Raw genomic sequence first — 17,175 nt, 5'->3', positions numbered from 1 at the left:
TGATCTTTATTAGAACAATGAAACGGCAGTGCACAATCTGAATATTCCTAAAAGCAACTTCAGTCATAACTTAGAAGGATCCAAATTGCAGTGCATGAAAGAGACATGAATCTGGTAAAACATAGTCTTTTAGATGTAATCTAAAATGTTATATGGAATAAATACTAATTGAAAGAAGCTACCCCAAAGTAGCAGGAAATTTTAGAAATAAGTAATTAAAAGATACAGTTGGAATACATTTATTAATCTATGCTGAATTTTACAATTGATTACATCTTTAAATTTAATAATTACTCATTAATTCCTATAAATTTTGAACATGTATGCACAATTCCGCAGTGGCATAACATCCGGGTGTGGTAAGGCCAGCTGTCAAATATTTGCTCAGGAATGCACTTGAAAGACTTCACAGAAAAGGACACCTGAAGTGGTTCTTCGGCTTTTGTAGTGAATACTGCAGAAGTTAGCATTTTATTGGCATGAGCAGATGTACCTTATAAAATGTGTCCGGAAATTTCAGATTTTATACCTAATCTCAGTGGGTTTTGCTGACCTTTCTTAATGTGTGGTTAAATATGTACTTAGTGAAAGAATAGGAGTTAATAACAAAATTTGTTCTAATAATAATATAGTCAAAGAAACATAAATTTGTTTTAGAGGCAGTAACTCCATAAGGAGAATGTACTTTAACATGTGTAAAGTATGTTATATCCATGTTAGTATTTTCTTTAATAAAAACAAACGATTTTAGGGTTTTGGTAGCACAGAGTGTAGGGCTGCTAGCACACCAAATCATGAAACCAGTTTCAGTTACAGACTGCAACACAGTCTGTGTAGAGCTTATACATCTGCTTAGGTTTTCTCAAGGTACAGTAGATTCCACTGGTATTCCAAAGATTTATGTGCTTTGTTAATTGCCAACATTAAATTGGTCTATTGTGAGTGAATGTGGATATTCACATGAAGATATCTTATGATGGGGAACTCCTGGTGACCATGTTAAGTATATAGAATATTTAAAAATGGATCAATAGATTGATATTGCAGTAATTTTTATATTTTAATATCCAAATGTAACATTCAAAAGACATTTGAGTAAATCATTTAATGGGATATTTAACAGATTTGACAGAAAGGGCCTGACCTCCTTTGATTTAAAATGATGGCAAGCATAGTGTCTTAAGGAAAACCCCCTACTGATTTTCATAAACAGCATAGCTGGTTATATTAAGACATCATGTTTAAGGCATAAATGAGCATAGCAATATTTTCAAGTCAATTTATTGATATTTTCACACATCCATTGGCCAACATGCAAAGGTATTAGTCATTAGCATTACAGATATAAACCTTGTTCACATAGCTGATAAATTTAACTTTCTTATTTTTAAACCCTTATTTAGTATTTTTATTATCATTTTGATTTTCTGACCCTTCTACATGTTTTACCTGTTTCAAAATGTTTCTTTCTAACCCTAGCAACTTTATGCGCACACATAAACAGACAATAGAATAGCTATAACTGCTGCTCCTGTGTTGTATGTCACCATCTGTACTGAAAATGAACTAAGACCAAATAATTCCAGACCACAGTATGAATATTTCAACATTAGGAATGGCAGCATGGTGGCAAAGTTGTTGTTAATTATGTACAACTTTGGGTTTGTGAGTTTGATTTCCAACTTGTTTATTTTTTGTATTCAGTTTGCAGATTTGCGTTGTGTTGACATGGTACAGGTGTACAAGTGGGTACTCTGGTTTCTTTCCACAGCCCAGACTGTGCAGATGATGTTTATTGCTGGCTTTAAATTAGCCAGTTACAAGTGAGTGTTTATATATGCTTGAGTGAGTCCTGCAATAGTATTCCATTCAGGGTTGGCTCTTACCTTGCTGCTGATTTTGCTCGGATGGGCTTCAGCTTCACATATCTCATATATATATAAAATAAATAGAATAGGTTGCAAAAATAAAGAACTATAAAGTGGTAATTTAGTTTTAATATATATTTATACTTCATTATTATGTATAGCATAAAAAAGAAAAATATAAATAAGAAATAAATCACAATAGCATACAGAATGATCAGCAAATGCTTTCAGTGGCACCATTTATGAGTTGTGACAACACTTTTAAAATTGGCATTTTATGATATTCTGTCATTAATATATGGTATTTATTTAATCTGGCCCCATCCCACTATTCTTTGTGTGTTTCTTGGAAAAAGCTTTTTTTATAGTATAGTAAAGAAGGGATCTGTTTTTTTTCTACAGGTAATATTCAAACTATATAGTGTGTGCTCTTTTTTTAGACATTACATCTGTCTGAGTCCTGTGACTTTACAGCCCAGGTTGTCTAGATTTGTGATGTACGGGCTGCCCTAACAGTTCAAGGCAAATTGTTTTGCTTCATAGGATGCCACCAGACGTGTTTGGTCATGTAGTGTCTTTTTCAGGCTGTCCTTTGTACAAGAAAGAGAAGGCCGTTGTTTTTTCTGAACCGAAGGAAAATGAGAATTTAATGAAACACACCAGAACAATTTCATCAACCAATTATTTTGAGCGTAATATTTTACTGTATCAATGAAAATGTTAAATATTTTAAAAATCAAGCTGATGTCCTGTTCAAGCTAATTTCTTAGTTCTTTATGAAAGCAATACAGAATTTTTTTTTTTTTACTTTCATCTAATTACTAGTATTGTAATAACAAATGCCAGGTGAACTCAGTTTTGTTTATTTTTTAATTTCATTCTAAAAACCAAAGATAATGTATTTACAGACTAAGTATAATATAGTAGTTCATCTGTGTTGATGGTAGGTTGAATAAATTGTTTATTTTGTGTAGATCTGGAATATTCCTTGTTGAGATATACCAGTGAAAAGCTAAATACTTAAATGTCTTAAAAAGCATTTGAATTATGGCCTACTTTTTAACTTCACTGTCTGTTGTGACTGCTCATCTATGTGAAAAAGTCATGCCAGAAATAGAATTGTATAATAGGTATATAAGATATAGGAAGAGCTTGGCAGTAGTCTTATGTAAAAGAAGCCTGAAGTGTTCCATCTTGAAGGAATTTGGGGAAAGAGGTACTTTGTGGAATTTGTTACTTAAATTTTTAAAGCTGGTGCAACAAAGAGTATATTGTGGCTAAGCTAATGGAGGTGCAATGGAGGACTGCAATCCTGCCATTTCTATTTCTTCAAGCTTTATATACAGGTGGATAGGAAGGCTATCATGAAATACAAGTATTGGCATTTTGAGCACTGAGTTTGAAGAAACAGAAAAAGACTTCTAATGAACATTAATGGAATCTAAACATCAATATGAGACTGACCCCAAAGTGTGTTATAAATGAATAGTTTCTTCCAGTATGATTTGAAACAAGTCAAAAAGAAAGGTGTGGTACGATAATGCAGGTAGGACATCATCCAAAGCAGAGATTAGAGTAGAGGAAATTGTACCTGATGCGAGAATATTTAGGTTGCGTTTTCTATGTGAGTAAGATGGAATGTCATCTTACCAGCTGGAAAGGGGTAAATCCATATATTTAAGTACTGTATATCCAAGATAGAACAGTATAGTGATTAGTATTAGCTTGTGTTTGCTTGTATTGGGAGCAAAATAATGTTGATTATTAAGTTTTCATTTATGAAATAAAAAAGTTTCAGCCATGAATCAATCTTGATTCTAAATGCTGAGATGTAACAATAAACTCAGCACTGCATTACTTCTTAAGTTATTAATTTAAAACAGTGAGCATATTATTATTAGGCTAACTCCTTTATTCAATGTGATTTACAACATTTGAGATACAATTGATTACTCTTGTTTTTCCAATTTGAGCACAGGTAGTGGAAGCAACCTGCTGATGGTCACACGGGTCTGTAGCAGGATTTAAACCCACAACCTCAGGATTTGAAGTCCAAAGTTCAAAGCCTTAACCATTATGTCACACTGGTAGATACTTTGCTTATACAATCTTAATATTTTATGCATTGTTAATACATTACAGGATATGATTTAGCTCCCAAATGTATTCTTTAATCTAGATCATAGTATCCAACAGAGGTTCCATAATAGATTGATGATGCTGAAGAGTTAAATTTGAAGTGAGTGATTTTAGTTCAGATTCAGAGGCCTCTTAACATTCATCAAAACATCCATCCATTTTCTGAGCTATTATTATCCATTACAAAAAGATAAGGAAATGGAGTGTGTCTCATTAGCACTGGGTGCAGGAAGTAGCCTTGGATGGGAAGTCAACCTGCTGTAGGCCTTTCATAAATAGTTTATTTCCCTGTGTCTGAATCACTTGAATAATCAGTACAAGATAAGAAGTACTTTTAATAGGGATTTGAAAGTATTTAAGCAATTATGCAAATAAAGTAATTGCCACCAGAATGCAATAAAGTATTTTCTAATGTTTACTGAAGATGTCTGTGTGGATTAAAATAAGTTATTAGAGAACTGTTTAACCAAGAACGTAAGACAATTATTGATGTAAGTATGTTGACAAAATAATTCATAAAAATGTCTTGCTTGAGTAACTGTAAGTAAAATTATTAATTTAATTCTTAGGTTAGTACTTTGTGTTGTTAATTTAGCTTCAGCTGCACAAATAAGTTGCATCTTTGAGAATTAGTAGTCTATTAGCAATTCGTTTTTCATTTTTTATCTTTGCCTCCTATTCATGCATAAGGATTTAGAACAGTGCAAAAAATGTTTTAATTTATCCTTGTGACAAACAAAAGAATGCATGAAGTAAGAACAGGCATCATGTGATCAGAGCGCAAAATGGACTTAACACATTCTAAAGTAATTTTTAAAAAGTAACAATTCTCATTTCCATTTGTAGCTAATGTAGTTGTTTGCTTAAGACTATAATCAATATTCCACGTTATCCTTTGTTTATATAGTTGAGAAGCTGCTAAACAAAATTTTCTTAATAAAACTTTTCTAATATTTATTCTCAATTAAAATCTCCACAAACATCAAAATAGTGACCACAACAAATTTTAGGTTTTGATTATTAATGTTATTACTTTTGAAGTGTTTACAGAAAATTAGTAATTTAAGATAGACTCTTAATGAAAAGAAAAATGTCTACGGTCATTTAATTAAGCTTCTTACAGCAAGCTGCTAATAAGCTTACCCTTGTTACGTAGCATTCCTTCATTTGTAGGGAGGAGTTTTCTTTGCTCTCAGAATAATACTATTTTGTTAACTGTTTTTTTCTTGAAAAATGAGAGTTCATATAATTATCAGTTTTTAAAATGTGTATTTGAGTATGAGTTATTAGTGCCCTGGAGGGTAGAGTATTTGACATTTTCCAAACAAAAGGACATGAAATATACTTTATTAAGTTGCTGCTTTTATACTAAAAATTATTTTTCAATCTTTGGGAAATGTTTACTGAATATTTTCCTTAAAAATAATGATAAAACATGAATCTTTTAAATAGGTATGTTATGTCAAGAGGTGCCAGGGGCTAGAGGTACATGATGGATTTTCAAGACCTCTGTATCCATGTTCCCCTGGGGATGTGATAAGACTAGACTGACCCCTTATTAATGTGAATACTTAGGTCAAGCTGATGCTTTGACCTTCCAGATGACACTGGACTTTTATGCCCTTTCCTTTAAAAGCCATCAGGTTCCTACAGCGTACATACAGGCTTTGTCTTTCTTTGCAGCTGATCACTGATTTTTGTGGTATTTGGAATTCCACATATTTGTGCTTTGTTTTTTTTTTTTTCCTCTTAAATGTTACAGTCTGTCTCTTAAAAAGTGCCATCTGGTTCCAAAATGTTTTCATAAAGATATCCACAAACTTATCACCATGAGAATAATACAATCAACTGCTTTTAAACTTTTAAATATATAAAATAGTTACCAAAATTGTACATAACAGCAGTATTACTGATATTTCTGCCTTTGATCATGTAAAGGCGTTCAACTGTAATCCAAATCACATGCAGAGATTTTTTGCTAAGATCTGTTTTTTTTTCCTTTTCTGCCCCCTGGTTTACGCCTGAACTTCGGCTTCTGAAAGCTAAAGGCAGGCAACTTGAAAGGTTGTTTAAAAAAACCAGACTCTTTGTCCACAAAGAGATGTATAAAAATCATCTACTCTATTACAAGGATTGTAAACCAAATCTAATTATTACACTCAGTTAATTACTAGTAATACAGGTAACACCAAGTCTTTGTTTTCTTTACTTAATAATGTTACACAACCTCCAGACTCTTTACCATCTCACCTTCACTCAACTGCCTTCTGTAATTCTCTTATGTCTTTTTTCAATGAGAAAATCCAAAAGATACATCAGCACCTTGGTCCAGATCCTTTCTGTATTTCTTCTGAACTACACTCACCTATTCACTGTTTCTCTTCTTTCCAGCTTCCCACTTCCTCTGAAATCTCAGATCTCATCTGCAAATCCAAGTCATCTACTTGTCAGCTGGACCCCCTGCCTACAGTTTTGGTTAAAGCCTGCCTCCCTCTCTAGTCCCTCTTATTTCTGCCATCATTCACTCTTCTCTTACTACTGGTATTATTCCCTCATCTTTCAAAACTGCAGCTATAACCCCAATATTAAAAAAACCTGGTTGTGATTCTACTAATTTCAATAATTTTCGCCCCATTTCTAATTTGCCCTTTATCTCCAAAATTCTTGAAAAAATAGTAGCTATCCAACTTCACACCCACTTGTCTCACAATAATCTATATGAGAAGTTCCAGTCTGGTTTTCGCCCCCTTCATAGTACAGAAACAGCACTTGTTAAAATTACTAATGACCTCCTTATGGCTGCTGATTCTGGTCTAATCACTATTCTCATCCTTCTTGATCTGAGTGCGGCCTTTGATACTATTTGTCATACCACTCTCCTTAATAGATTATCTTTGATTGGCATTACTCACACTCCACTTGATTGGTTTAGATCTTACCTTTCAGGCCGCACTCAGTTCATACAGCTTAAAACTTTCACATCCCAACCCACCGCTGTTACTTCTGGTGTGCCCCAATGCTCTGTCCTGGGGCCTCTTCTTTTTATTATTTACCTTCTTCCCTTGGCAATATTTTTCGCAAATATAACATTAATTTTCACTGTTATGCTGATGACACCCAGCTCTACCTTGCTGGTAAACCCACCTCCTCTTTTCCACCACCCTCACTTATTGATTGCATTTCTGAAATTAAATCCTGGTTCTCTTCAAATTTTCTTAAATTAAACAGTGACAAAACTGAGGTTCTCCTCATTGGTTCAAAATCATCATTATCCAAAACCAATAATGTTTCTTTTATTATTGATAACTCTGTTGTTTCCCCATCATCTCAGGTCAAGAGTCTGGGTGTCATCCTCGACAGTACTCTATCTTTCCAATGTCACATTAATAACATCACCCGGTCTGCTTACTTCCACTTACGTAATATTAATCGCATTCGTCCCTCCCTCACTCCTCATACTACTGCCATTCTTGTTCATAGTCTTGTCACTTCTCGGCTGGACTACTGCAATTCACTCCTCTCTGGTCTCCCTAATAAATCTCTTCACAAGCTTCAGTTAGTCCAGAATTCTGCAGCACGTATCATTACTGGAATCCCATCTTTTCACCATATTACTCCGGTCTTGCAGCAGCTTCATTGGCTCCCGATCAAGTTTCGTATTGATTTTAAGATTCTGCTACTAACTTTTAAGGCCATCCATAACCTCGCACCTCCATATCTGTCTGACCTTCTACATGTTGCCATTCCATCCCGTAACCTTAGATCCTCTTCCTCCACCCATCTGACCGTTCCTCCCTCCCGTCTAACCACCATGGGGAGCAGAGCTTTCAGCTGTTCTGCTCCCAAGCACTGGAACTCATTACCTGCGGATCTCCGAAATATCAAATCATATTCATCTTTCAAATGTAAACTTAAAACACATTTGTTTAAAATGCCTTTTTCTTCTTCCTCCTAATTATAGTGGTTTTGTTTGGTTTTAATTTTTAGATTTTGTGATGTTTTAAGTTGTTTATAATTGTGTTTTGTATTAATTAATTTATTTATTTGTTTGTTCGGTGTTCTTGAGTTCTCTGAAAGGCGCCTTGTATAAAAAAAAATAAAACGTATTATCTAATATTAAATCATTCTGATCAGCCCGTAATGAAATGACCTGCTCCTATGGGAGACATATGACACTTTCTTGGTTATATAACTGCTGTAATATAGATGAGTGGAATGTAATTTGTGAAGGTGAGAAAATGAGAGAAATATAGTGTTTATGAATTTCAAGGAAATTGCACATATAATGGAACAGTGTGAAGACTATCAAGAAGTGGAGGACATATGACACATTGAAAATATCAGGGCATTCCCCTAAAATTGGTGACTAAGCAAATTGAAAGCTTATAACAACAATGGCAACAATGACCTCAAATGAGCCAGAAAGAGTTATGACAGTAACTGATCTAAAAATTATAGTCAGTTCACTTATGCTCCTCACCCTCACGTTTAAACTTTGGAGATGAGTGGGAAGCTATTTTAAGAAATGTATATCGTCGAATTTAGTAATTAGACACATTCAGCTTCACAGAATTATCGGGAAAATATATACTGATATGATTGCAGAAGACATGTATGGTGCAAAGTCAACAAAGCTCCTTACCCAAAGTGGGAATGGGGATCTGATTATCAGTGGGAAAAAATTAAGTTTTTCAAATATTAAGATATTTTGGCATAAAGCATACAATGGTATTCCAGAAAACTGAAGTTAAATAATTCTACCCTTCAACGTCCTAATGATCTGATGCACATAACCAGCTCATAAAAGGAACATCTTAAAAAAGGAAGATCAATGATTCAAGACTGGTGTTAACCTGACAAACTTTGGTCTTTTTAGAAAATCTCCGGACTCAAGAGAACAGGGCTATGCACGTGGGTTTCCCATGCAGTTTGATTTAGCATGAACTCTTCCACAGAGAACAGCAGAATTTACTGGCAATATCCATATATACTAAGTGGGTTGGGACCTATCCAAGAGACTTACTGTTGTTACGAAAGCAAAAGGGTGTTTCCATAAAGTATTATGTAAGAGTCATTTGTTAGTTATTTAGGTTATGTTAAATTGATAGAAGTATTTTCTTAGTTATGTTAAAATGTTTGTCTATATATTAATGCATAGTCTACGGGAGGTTCTATTATGGGAGAGCACACAGTTTCAAACCTTGCCCTACTGAATGCTTCCTATCCCGTTATGTTCATTTTGAACATACTGATTGTGCTGTACATATAGAACATACTGAATGTATTAAGTAAAGCATACAGTATATAAGTTTTCCACAGAGAAATAACACAACTTTTAAGTATAAAAAGAAGCTGAGGTTTAACAACAAAAAGCTAAGTTTGTAGAAGAAACTTTTTTTTGCCTTTCATTCTGTGTGCGCAACAACTTTTTTCTCTATTTTTGTGTCAACTGTTTTTCTTTTAATTCTATTTAATAATTAACTTTATTGGACAAGAAATTTCTTTTGTATGTGTTTGACTCATGCTGATCCTGCCTTAACCAACTCAGTAGCTTTTTGATTTTGAGATCCTAGAAAAGATGTAGCTACATATTAGTTAACAGAGAATATTTTATTTTTATTTTTTTAAACTTTTGACAAATTAGCTGTTTGTATTACCTTTATTAGTTAAAGGCTTTAGATGATTTGTCTTGATTCCAGACTATGTTTTAAATAAAATTTCAATAAGGACACATGAAATCAGGACCGTTCATGATTAGTTGTGCTGCTAGTTTCACACCATAAAAAACAAAGTTTGCTAACAGTGTCTACTTCCATAGCTATGACAGTGTAACATAGACACCATCTTTTGAGGATGTTATGTGAATATGCTGGGAAATAGACATTCTGGTAGCATAAAATATAAGGACAGCAGCAGAAATTAATTCATAGAGTAGCATTATCCTACCCAAGGAGTGACATTTGAAATCTGGATCAAGTGCTTCCCTTTCTGTTGCTCATCATTGAGATGTTTCTATGCCTTGTTTGGAAACCACATGTGGTAAATTCAATTGACTATGAAAGGCACACACCTGAATTTGTAAGGTCCCACAGTATACATTATGTATCAGAGTGAAAGCCAAGCCATGAGGTCAAAGGAACTACCAGCAGAGCTTAGAGAGTGAATTGTGTCAAGACACAGATCTGTTCACCACATTGCACAAATTTGGGCTTAGCCCAAACATATGTGCATGGATCAAACTGCTTTATGCCAGTCCTGAAGCCTCTGTTTGTATAACGACATTATTTCAAACTGCTTCAAACTAGAATGTAGTGCTTGACAAGGATGCCTCCGATCACCATTGCTCTTTGACATTGGCCATTCACTTTCAAAATGTAGCAGAGATAAAGGATATTACTTCAACAGAAAATCTCACTATACGCAGATGATATGGTACTGTATATATCAGACCCACAAGCTTCCATACCAACAGTCCTCAATGCACTAGCAGAATTACAAAATATATTTGGACTCAAAATTAAATTGAATAAAAGGTTGCTTTTTACAGTGAACCCTCTAGCACACAATATTAGACTGGACATGTTCCCATTTATTTTAGCAGATCAGTTTAAATACCTAGGAGTAAACATCACAAGTAAATATAAAGATCATTTTCAACAACATTTTTGCTATCTGAATGGAAAAAATTAAACAAGATGTGAACAGATAGTCTACCCTTCATCTCAGATTAGCAGGGACAATTAATACTGATGAACATCCTTCCCAAGCTTTTTTCTATTTCAGAGCATCCCCATATATATTAACAGATTGTTTTTTGAGAAATTACATTCTATTACACCCTCATTTATTTGGAATTTGAAACATCCACACATCCAAAGGGTGAATCTACAACAACCTAAAGCAGAAGTGGGCATGGCACTACCTAACTTTCAGTTTTATTACTGGGCAGCAAATATACAAGCTATAAAGACCTGGACATTGACACATATTGATGAATATACACAAGACTGGTCTGCAATAAAAATATAATCTTGCTGCACTTCTTTATACGTCCTGCTCTGTGCCCCAGTAAATACAAATTATTGTCAATATAGTAATATCCAGTTGTCCATCAACCACACAGAATATGGAAACAAATCAGGATGCACTTTAAGACTGATAAGCATTTATCTATTGCACATGATAATAACCTTTTTCTGCCCTCTCAAACCTACACAGTATTTAATTCTTGGCAAACATCCATGTTTAAAACACTTAGAGAACTATATATAGATAATCCATCCATTATCCAACCCGCTATATCCTAACACAGGGTCACGAGGGTCTGCTGGAGCCAATCCCAGCCAACACAAGGCATAAGGCAAGAAACAAAGCCCAGGCAGGTCACCAGCCCACCGCAGGGCATGCACACACACACACACACACACCAAGCACACGCTAGGGACAATTTAGAATCACCAATGTGCAGTCATTTCTATTCCAGAGGTAATACTGATTAGTCTTGAAGGCTCAGACCGCATCTCAATAATATATAAAAGCATTTTAAAGTCATTCTTTCAAAGATCCCAGGGCATGCTGGGGAAAGGATCTTTCACTTAACATCTCAGCCATGTATAGAACACACTCCATCTCTGTATGCGCAAAGCATTCAATCATTCAGCCTAAAATCTTTTATCAAGAACATGTATCTCATTTAAAATTGTCCAAAATGTATCCAGGGTAAGATTCAACCTGTGAACGTTGCAATGTAGTTCCAGCCCCACTTGGACACATGTTTTGGGTGTGTACCAAATTAACATCATTCTGGACAAAAATTTTTGAAAGCCTATCAGACAGCCTTGGTGTCGCAATCACTTCTAGCCCATTAACAGCTGTGTTTGGTGTACTCCTGAATGGGTGGAGAGTGGAGAAGGACACATTGATTGTAAATGTCTCTACCACACTACTAGCACATAGGTTTATCTTGCTCAACTGGAAAAATCCTAGCCCACCTGTTAAAAGTCAGTGTGTTACTGATGTTCTTTACTATTTAAAACTGGAAAAAATGTAACTCTTACTTAGAGGATCTGTTCAAAACTTTTATAAAATATGGCAAGATCTAATTAATAAAATCTTAGAAAAAGCATTTATATTGGGGGAAAATGGATATTCTACTTTCTTTGTTTTAATCATACTGTTGTCTCTCCTCACTTTCTTTTAGGCGGGGGTTCAATTCTGGTTTGTTAAGTTTGCCATACTTGTATGGAATGTTGTTTTCATCAAATAAAATCAATCAATAAATAATTGCACAGATCCTAAGAGAACAGTGGCCTCTGTAATTCTTAAATGGAATAAGATTGGAACAACCACAACTCTTCCTAGAACACCCAACCAAACTAAGCAATCGCTGCAGGAGGGCCTTGGTGAGAAAGATGACCAAGAACCTGATGGTCACTGTGACTAAGCTCCAGAGAAACTGAGATGGAAGGAACTTCCAGTAGGAGAAACACCACTTTAGCACTCCACTGTTCTTGGCTTTATGGACTCTAGGCTGTAATTGCTGCCAAAGGTGGTTAAATGAAGTACTGAGTAATGGTTTTGAAAACTTGTATCAATGTGATATTTCAATTTTTTATTCTTAATAAATTTCCAGAAAATTCTGAAATCCTGATTTTGCTTTTTCAATCTAGGGTACTGAATGTGGCTTGAGAATGGAAGATTATTTATGCCAAAATGAAATGCCATCCAATGTGAAATGCAGTATATATACAAGTGGGGCATTTAATTTTGGCACAGATTTTTTTGTGTCATAATTAATAATATATCAACCAAATCATCGATTTCTTTTCACTGTGGCACGCATTTTTCATGTCAGTTTAAAATGCAGTACAAAAGCATATTATATTTTAATTCATATCCATAGATTGTGTGTCATAAGTAAAAGCAAAACAAACGTTGCATTTTGGTTAGCGGCAGCTTCATGCAGATTGCATTTTGACTCAAGACTGAGCTTTAATTGTGCCAAAACTAAATGTAATCAAATGACCAGTCAGTGTCCAAAGGTGGGGCAAAGGGTATCAACATTTGGGAGAAGTAGTATTTAAATCAGTCTTGGAAAGAAGGTGAACATGTCGTTGATAAGGCAGGGGATATGCCGTCTTATTGAACAGATGGAATTAGGCAATCTAAGTGATGATTTTACTCTGTTTTGCATCAAAAGAAGGGAAAAGCTGTATAATATCTGGATATCGCACAGGGTGTGAATAAAAAACTGTGAAGAAACAAAACTTACTGACACTAACAAATGTTTCACATTTGGGACTAGAGTGACTTGCAGAGTCCCAAAAATAGTTGGGGTGCCACATGATGGCGCTAAAGCATATATCAGGTGCTTAAGGAGTATTTCCTTCCTTTCTCCAGCCTAGCTGCGAGCTCCATTCTGCTGAGTTTGGGTTTTGAGTCAGAGGCCTTCTTCCAGGGATGAGCTCTTTTATATGTTTCATCCCGGATGAGGCAGGGCTTATGGAAGTGATGGGGGCATTGTCAGTCAACCTCCTGGACCACCTTCTCTGAACTGCTGAGGAAAAAAACAAGACAGTTCGCAACAGTGCCCCCTCTCAGCTCGGAGTGGTGCCGTATACCTGATCAGAGCAGGCAAAGTGGTCCTCAGACACACATGTGACACACTATATTCAGTATTTAGTTAAAATTGCTAAAAATCAAAAATGTAACTGCACCGCTTAATTTAACATGTAAAAAAGGAAACAACAATAGAAAACTTAGACCAAAGTGACTAAACTTTGAATACAAAGACATTTGGAAGTGAAACAGCTCTTTCTTCAACTGTTGACGCCTTTTGCCCTACTTTCTGAAGCTGATTGGTGATTTGATTTTGGCACAATTAAAGTGTGGTCGCAGATCAGAACATAATACATACGGAGCAGCTTCTAAGCAAAATTCAATACATCTGCTTTGCTTTTAGTTATGACATGCAATCTATGGGCATGAATCAAAAAATCAATAAGCTTTTGTATTGCATTTTACACAAACATGAAAATTGCGTTCCATAGTGAAAAGAAATCAGTTGTTCAGTTTATATGTTTTAATAATGATACCATAAAACCATGACAAAATTAAATATTCCACTTGCATATGTATTGCATTTCAACAATAGTTAGCATGATTGATTGCATTTCTTGTATATTTGATTTGCTTATGATTTTAGCATAAGGCTGCAACATAATAAAATTTGTAAAAAAAAGTATTTTGAATACTTTCTGAAGGCATTGCATGTGTGTGGTATATGTAATACAGGGTATTTGTGAAATTTTAAAAGGAGGTTACTGTTTATTTTTATTATTTTTAACTGCACACAACAACCATTTATATTAGTAGTTTCTTACAATTAATAGAGCAGTAGTATAATATTGGCATAGTAGTACAGTGGATGGCATTATTGCCTCACTGCACGTCAACTGCAGTTTAGTTCCAAGTTTTAATTTCAAAGGCATGTGGCAAGGCTGATAGAATAATCTACTGTAAATTGATCCATTTTGAGTGTACACATGAATATTATATTGGGATGGTTCCTAATTTGTGTTGGTTTTGTAAAATTGGGTGACTGCTTAAAACCTACATTAACCTAAAATATATAAACAGATGAGTCTTTGGTTTATTTTAAGAGGTTCACAGACTGCTTTCAAGCATGACTTTATAGCTACATATTCAGTACATGCCTACCTAAGTTGCCAGAATAGTTTGTGAACACTGGGAAATTACCCGAATTTCTACAGCAAATAAAAGTTAAATATTTGTTTTGATCTTCGACTAAATCAGAATAACAGAAAAATGCAATCTGCTGAAATTAATTACACACAAATAATCCCTTTACTTCCTCTTGTCAGGCTATTTGCATGGTTGAGTTTATTGTCACGTGTACATAGTTCACTGAAATTCTTTCTTGCATGTCTCCCCATAACAGTTAACAAAAGTAAAAATAAACAAAAATGTACATAGAATGCAACATTTATATACTGTATAGTGTGTGTGTGTTGACTTTCAGAATCTTGATTCTGTTGTGTCTAAGTTTTTCAGACCTGTTCCTGTTAGTGTTTCCTCCAGTTTCTAAGTTCTTTTTGGTGGTGTGCGAAATTGTATTAATTGAAACCTTGACTTTCTTTGCAAATTCTCGAAAGGAAAGACACTTAAATGTTACAATGGTTTGCCTGTCTTCCTTTATTAATTGCCTATTTCTCACCATTATGATAACAATATTATGCACAATATTGTCCAACTAATTCTTCAGAGGGTGTAGCAACACTGCCCACCAGACAGTGGGTTTGTAAGTAATCAACAAAATTTGGGACCCCTGTAAGAATTGTCTTCATCAATTTTCATGGCTGAATTAACTGACATTGTTTCAGAAAAGATGAAAGTTGTTACTTTCATGTAAGGACCATTGTGTAAACCTCTGATCATTACATTTTTTCCATTTTTGGTAATCTAAACGCTTTTTTTAACCATCTGGAAGTTTACTGCTTACCTCTGTATTATTTCAGGATTATCACCAGTCTTGAACTGCTTAAATTTAATACACATTGGAAAAATGAGGATGGTCTAAATTGTCTAATGGGGATAGACTAAAACTTTTGACTTGTAGTTTATGTAAATATATATTATGCAAATAATCAAATAAAAAAATGATAAACCCCTCATATTGAGTTTCTGGGATAGCCTTCCACAAATGTTACCTGTAGCTGCTGATCAGACCTGCTTGATGGTTAGAATTTTAAACCTTTCCTCCTTGCAAAACCATTTTAGTTCATTGATACTTCTGAGATTTCTTGCAAAACCTACTTTCCTCATGTCATAGACCAGTCAAGTAGACCACATCACAGACTCCACATCGGTCCCATTCAAAGGAGTGACACTTATAGGAGTGACATAACAAAGGAGTGACATAAATACTGTATTAAAGGAGTGACATTTTATTGGAGTGATATAATGATGGAGTGACAAACTATGATTAACCACACACAACTGAAAGTACGCTTGCCAAAAAAATCATTGTCACCTCAACTACCACTTGGATGATTGGTTGGATGGTTGTCACTCCTTTGAAATTTATATCTGAGGTTTCACTCCTTTGTTATGTCACTCCTATGAAGTGTCACTCCTTTGATACAGACCCAAACCACATAGTTTAAAGTTTAATTTTTTTTTTCATTTGAAGTAATTTCGTAGATGATTCTAAAAATAATTATACACTGATCTTTTTTGCAGGGTAACATTGAAATTAATGGTCTCTGTGGTGGACGAGACTGTTCTGCTTGCCAATGTTTTCCAGCCAAAGGATCTCGGGTAAGAATAAAAATTGTTTTTTGTTTTAAAGCAAAAAAAAAAGAGAATTCCTTTACAAAAAAGTTGTTAGAAAATATAGCTAGCAGCCTTTTTAATATAGTTAGGTTTGCTTCATATATTATGTTATGATATATTTATGATGATGCATATAAAATTTACAAGAATATGACACAACATTCTGATCATTTTATCCACTCCTGATCTTGGCACCAATGTGTTGTCATCATTATTGGTCCCAAACTTGGAATTGTTAATGTTTACCTACACTGTGATGCATTACAGAATGCCCATAGAGAGACCGAGTAACTGGCTTACTTACTGTAAGACAGTTGGAATCTAGGATTTTTCTTTTCCATTCTTTTATTTTTTGAATATTCATGTATTTCAATGTATATTGCATTCATTACTATGGTTTTACTGCATGTAATTTTCAATTTGTTTTGAAGCTATACCGTATACAATATGTAATAGGGTATAGCATGCTGTGCTATAAAAGTAACTATAAGAATGCACTGAAATTGACATTTCTATGGCTTTCTCTCTCCTCCCTCTTTCACACTCCTCCTTTCCTTTTCTATTCTTCTATTTTGTACACTCCAGGTTCCAAGTGAAGGTAGTAGTTTTTTCCTGCACCTCTTATTTAACATACCATGAAGTTTAACACTTGTGCCAGTAATGAAGTAAAAAATAATATCTGTACTGTACTTCATAAAATTATATAGAATTGCTAAAAAGACTGGAAAACCAGTGATTTTATATATGGATTATTAGTAATATGTGTTCTCAGTTAATCATACATTGTTTCTCAAGCTTGATATGTATGTTGTCT

The 17,175-nt window shown here is 34.5% G+C and overlaps 1 protein-coding gene across 2 annotated transcripts in view; it reads left to right on the top strand.

The window, feature by feature from the left end:
• Positions 1-17,175, top strand: part of col4a4 (collagen, type IV, alpha 4) — a 165,641-nt gene that overhangs the window by 11,025 nt on the left and 137,441 nt on the right. The window contains exons 4-5 of one of the 2 annotated variants that reach the window (XM_039759717.1): positions 16,269-16,346; positions 16,947-16,959. In XM_039759717.1, coding sequence (XP_039615651.1) covers positions 16,285-16,346; positions 16,947-16,959 — 75 coding nt within the window. In that variant the 5' untranslated portion in view covers positions 16,269-16,284. The remainder of the gene's footprint in view (positions 1-16,268; positions 16,347-16,946; positions 16,960-17,175) is intronic. The other variant, XM_039759708.1, reaches the window with a different exon arrangement.

The sequence above is a fragment of the Polypterus senegalus genome, chromosome 1 (assembly GCF_016835505.1).
Source record: "Polypterus senegalus isolate Bchr_013 chromosome 1, ASM1683550v1, whole genome shotgun sequence".
NCBI lineage: Eukaryota > Metazoa > Chordata > Cladistia > Polypteriformes > Polypteridae > Polypterus > Polypterus senegalus.
Note: the sequence above shows the minus strand (reverse complement) of the source record. Positions and strands in the feature narration are given on the sequence as shown.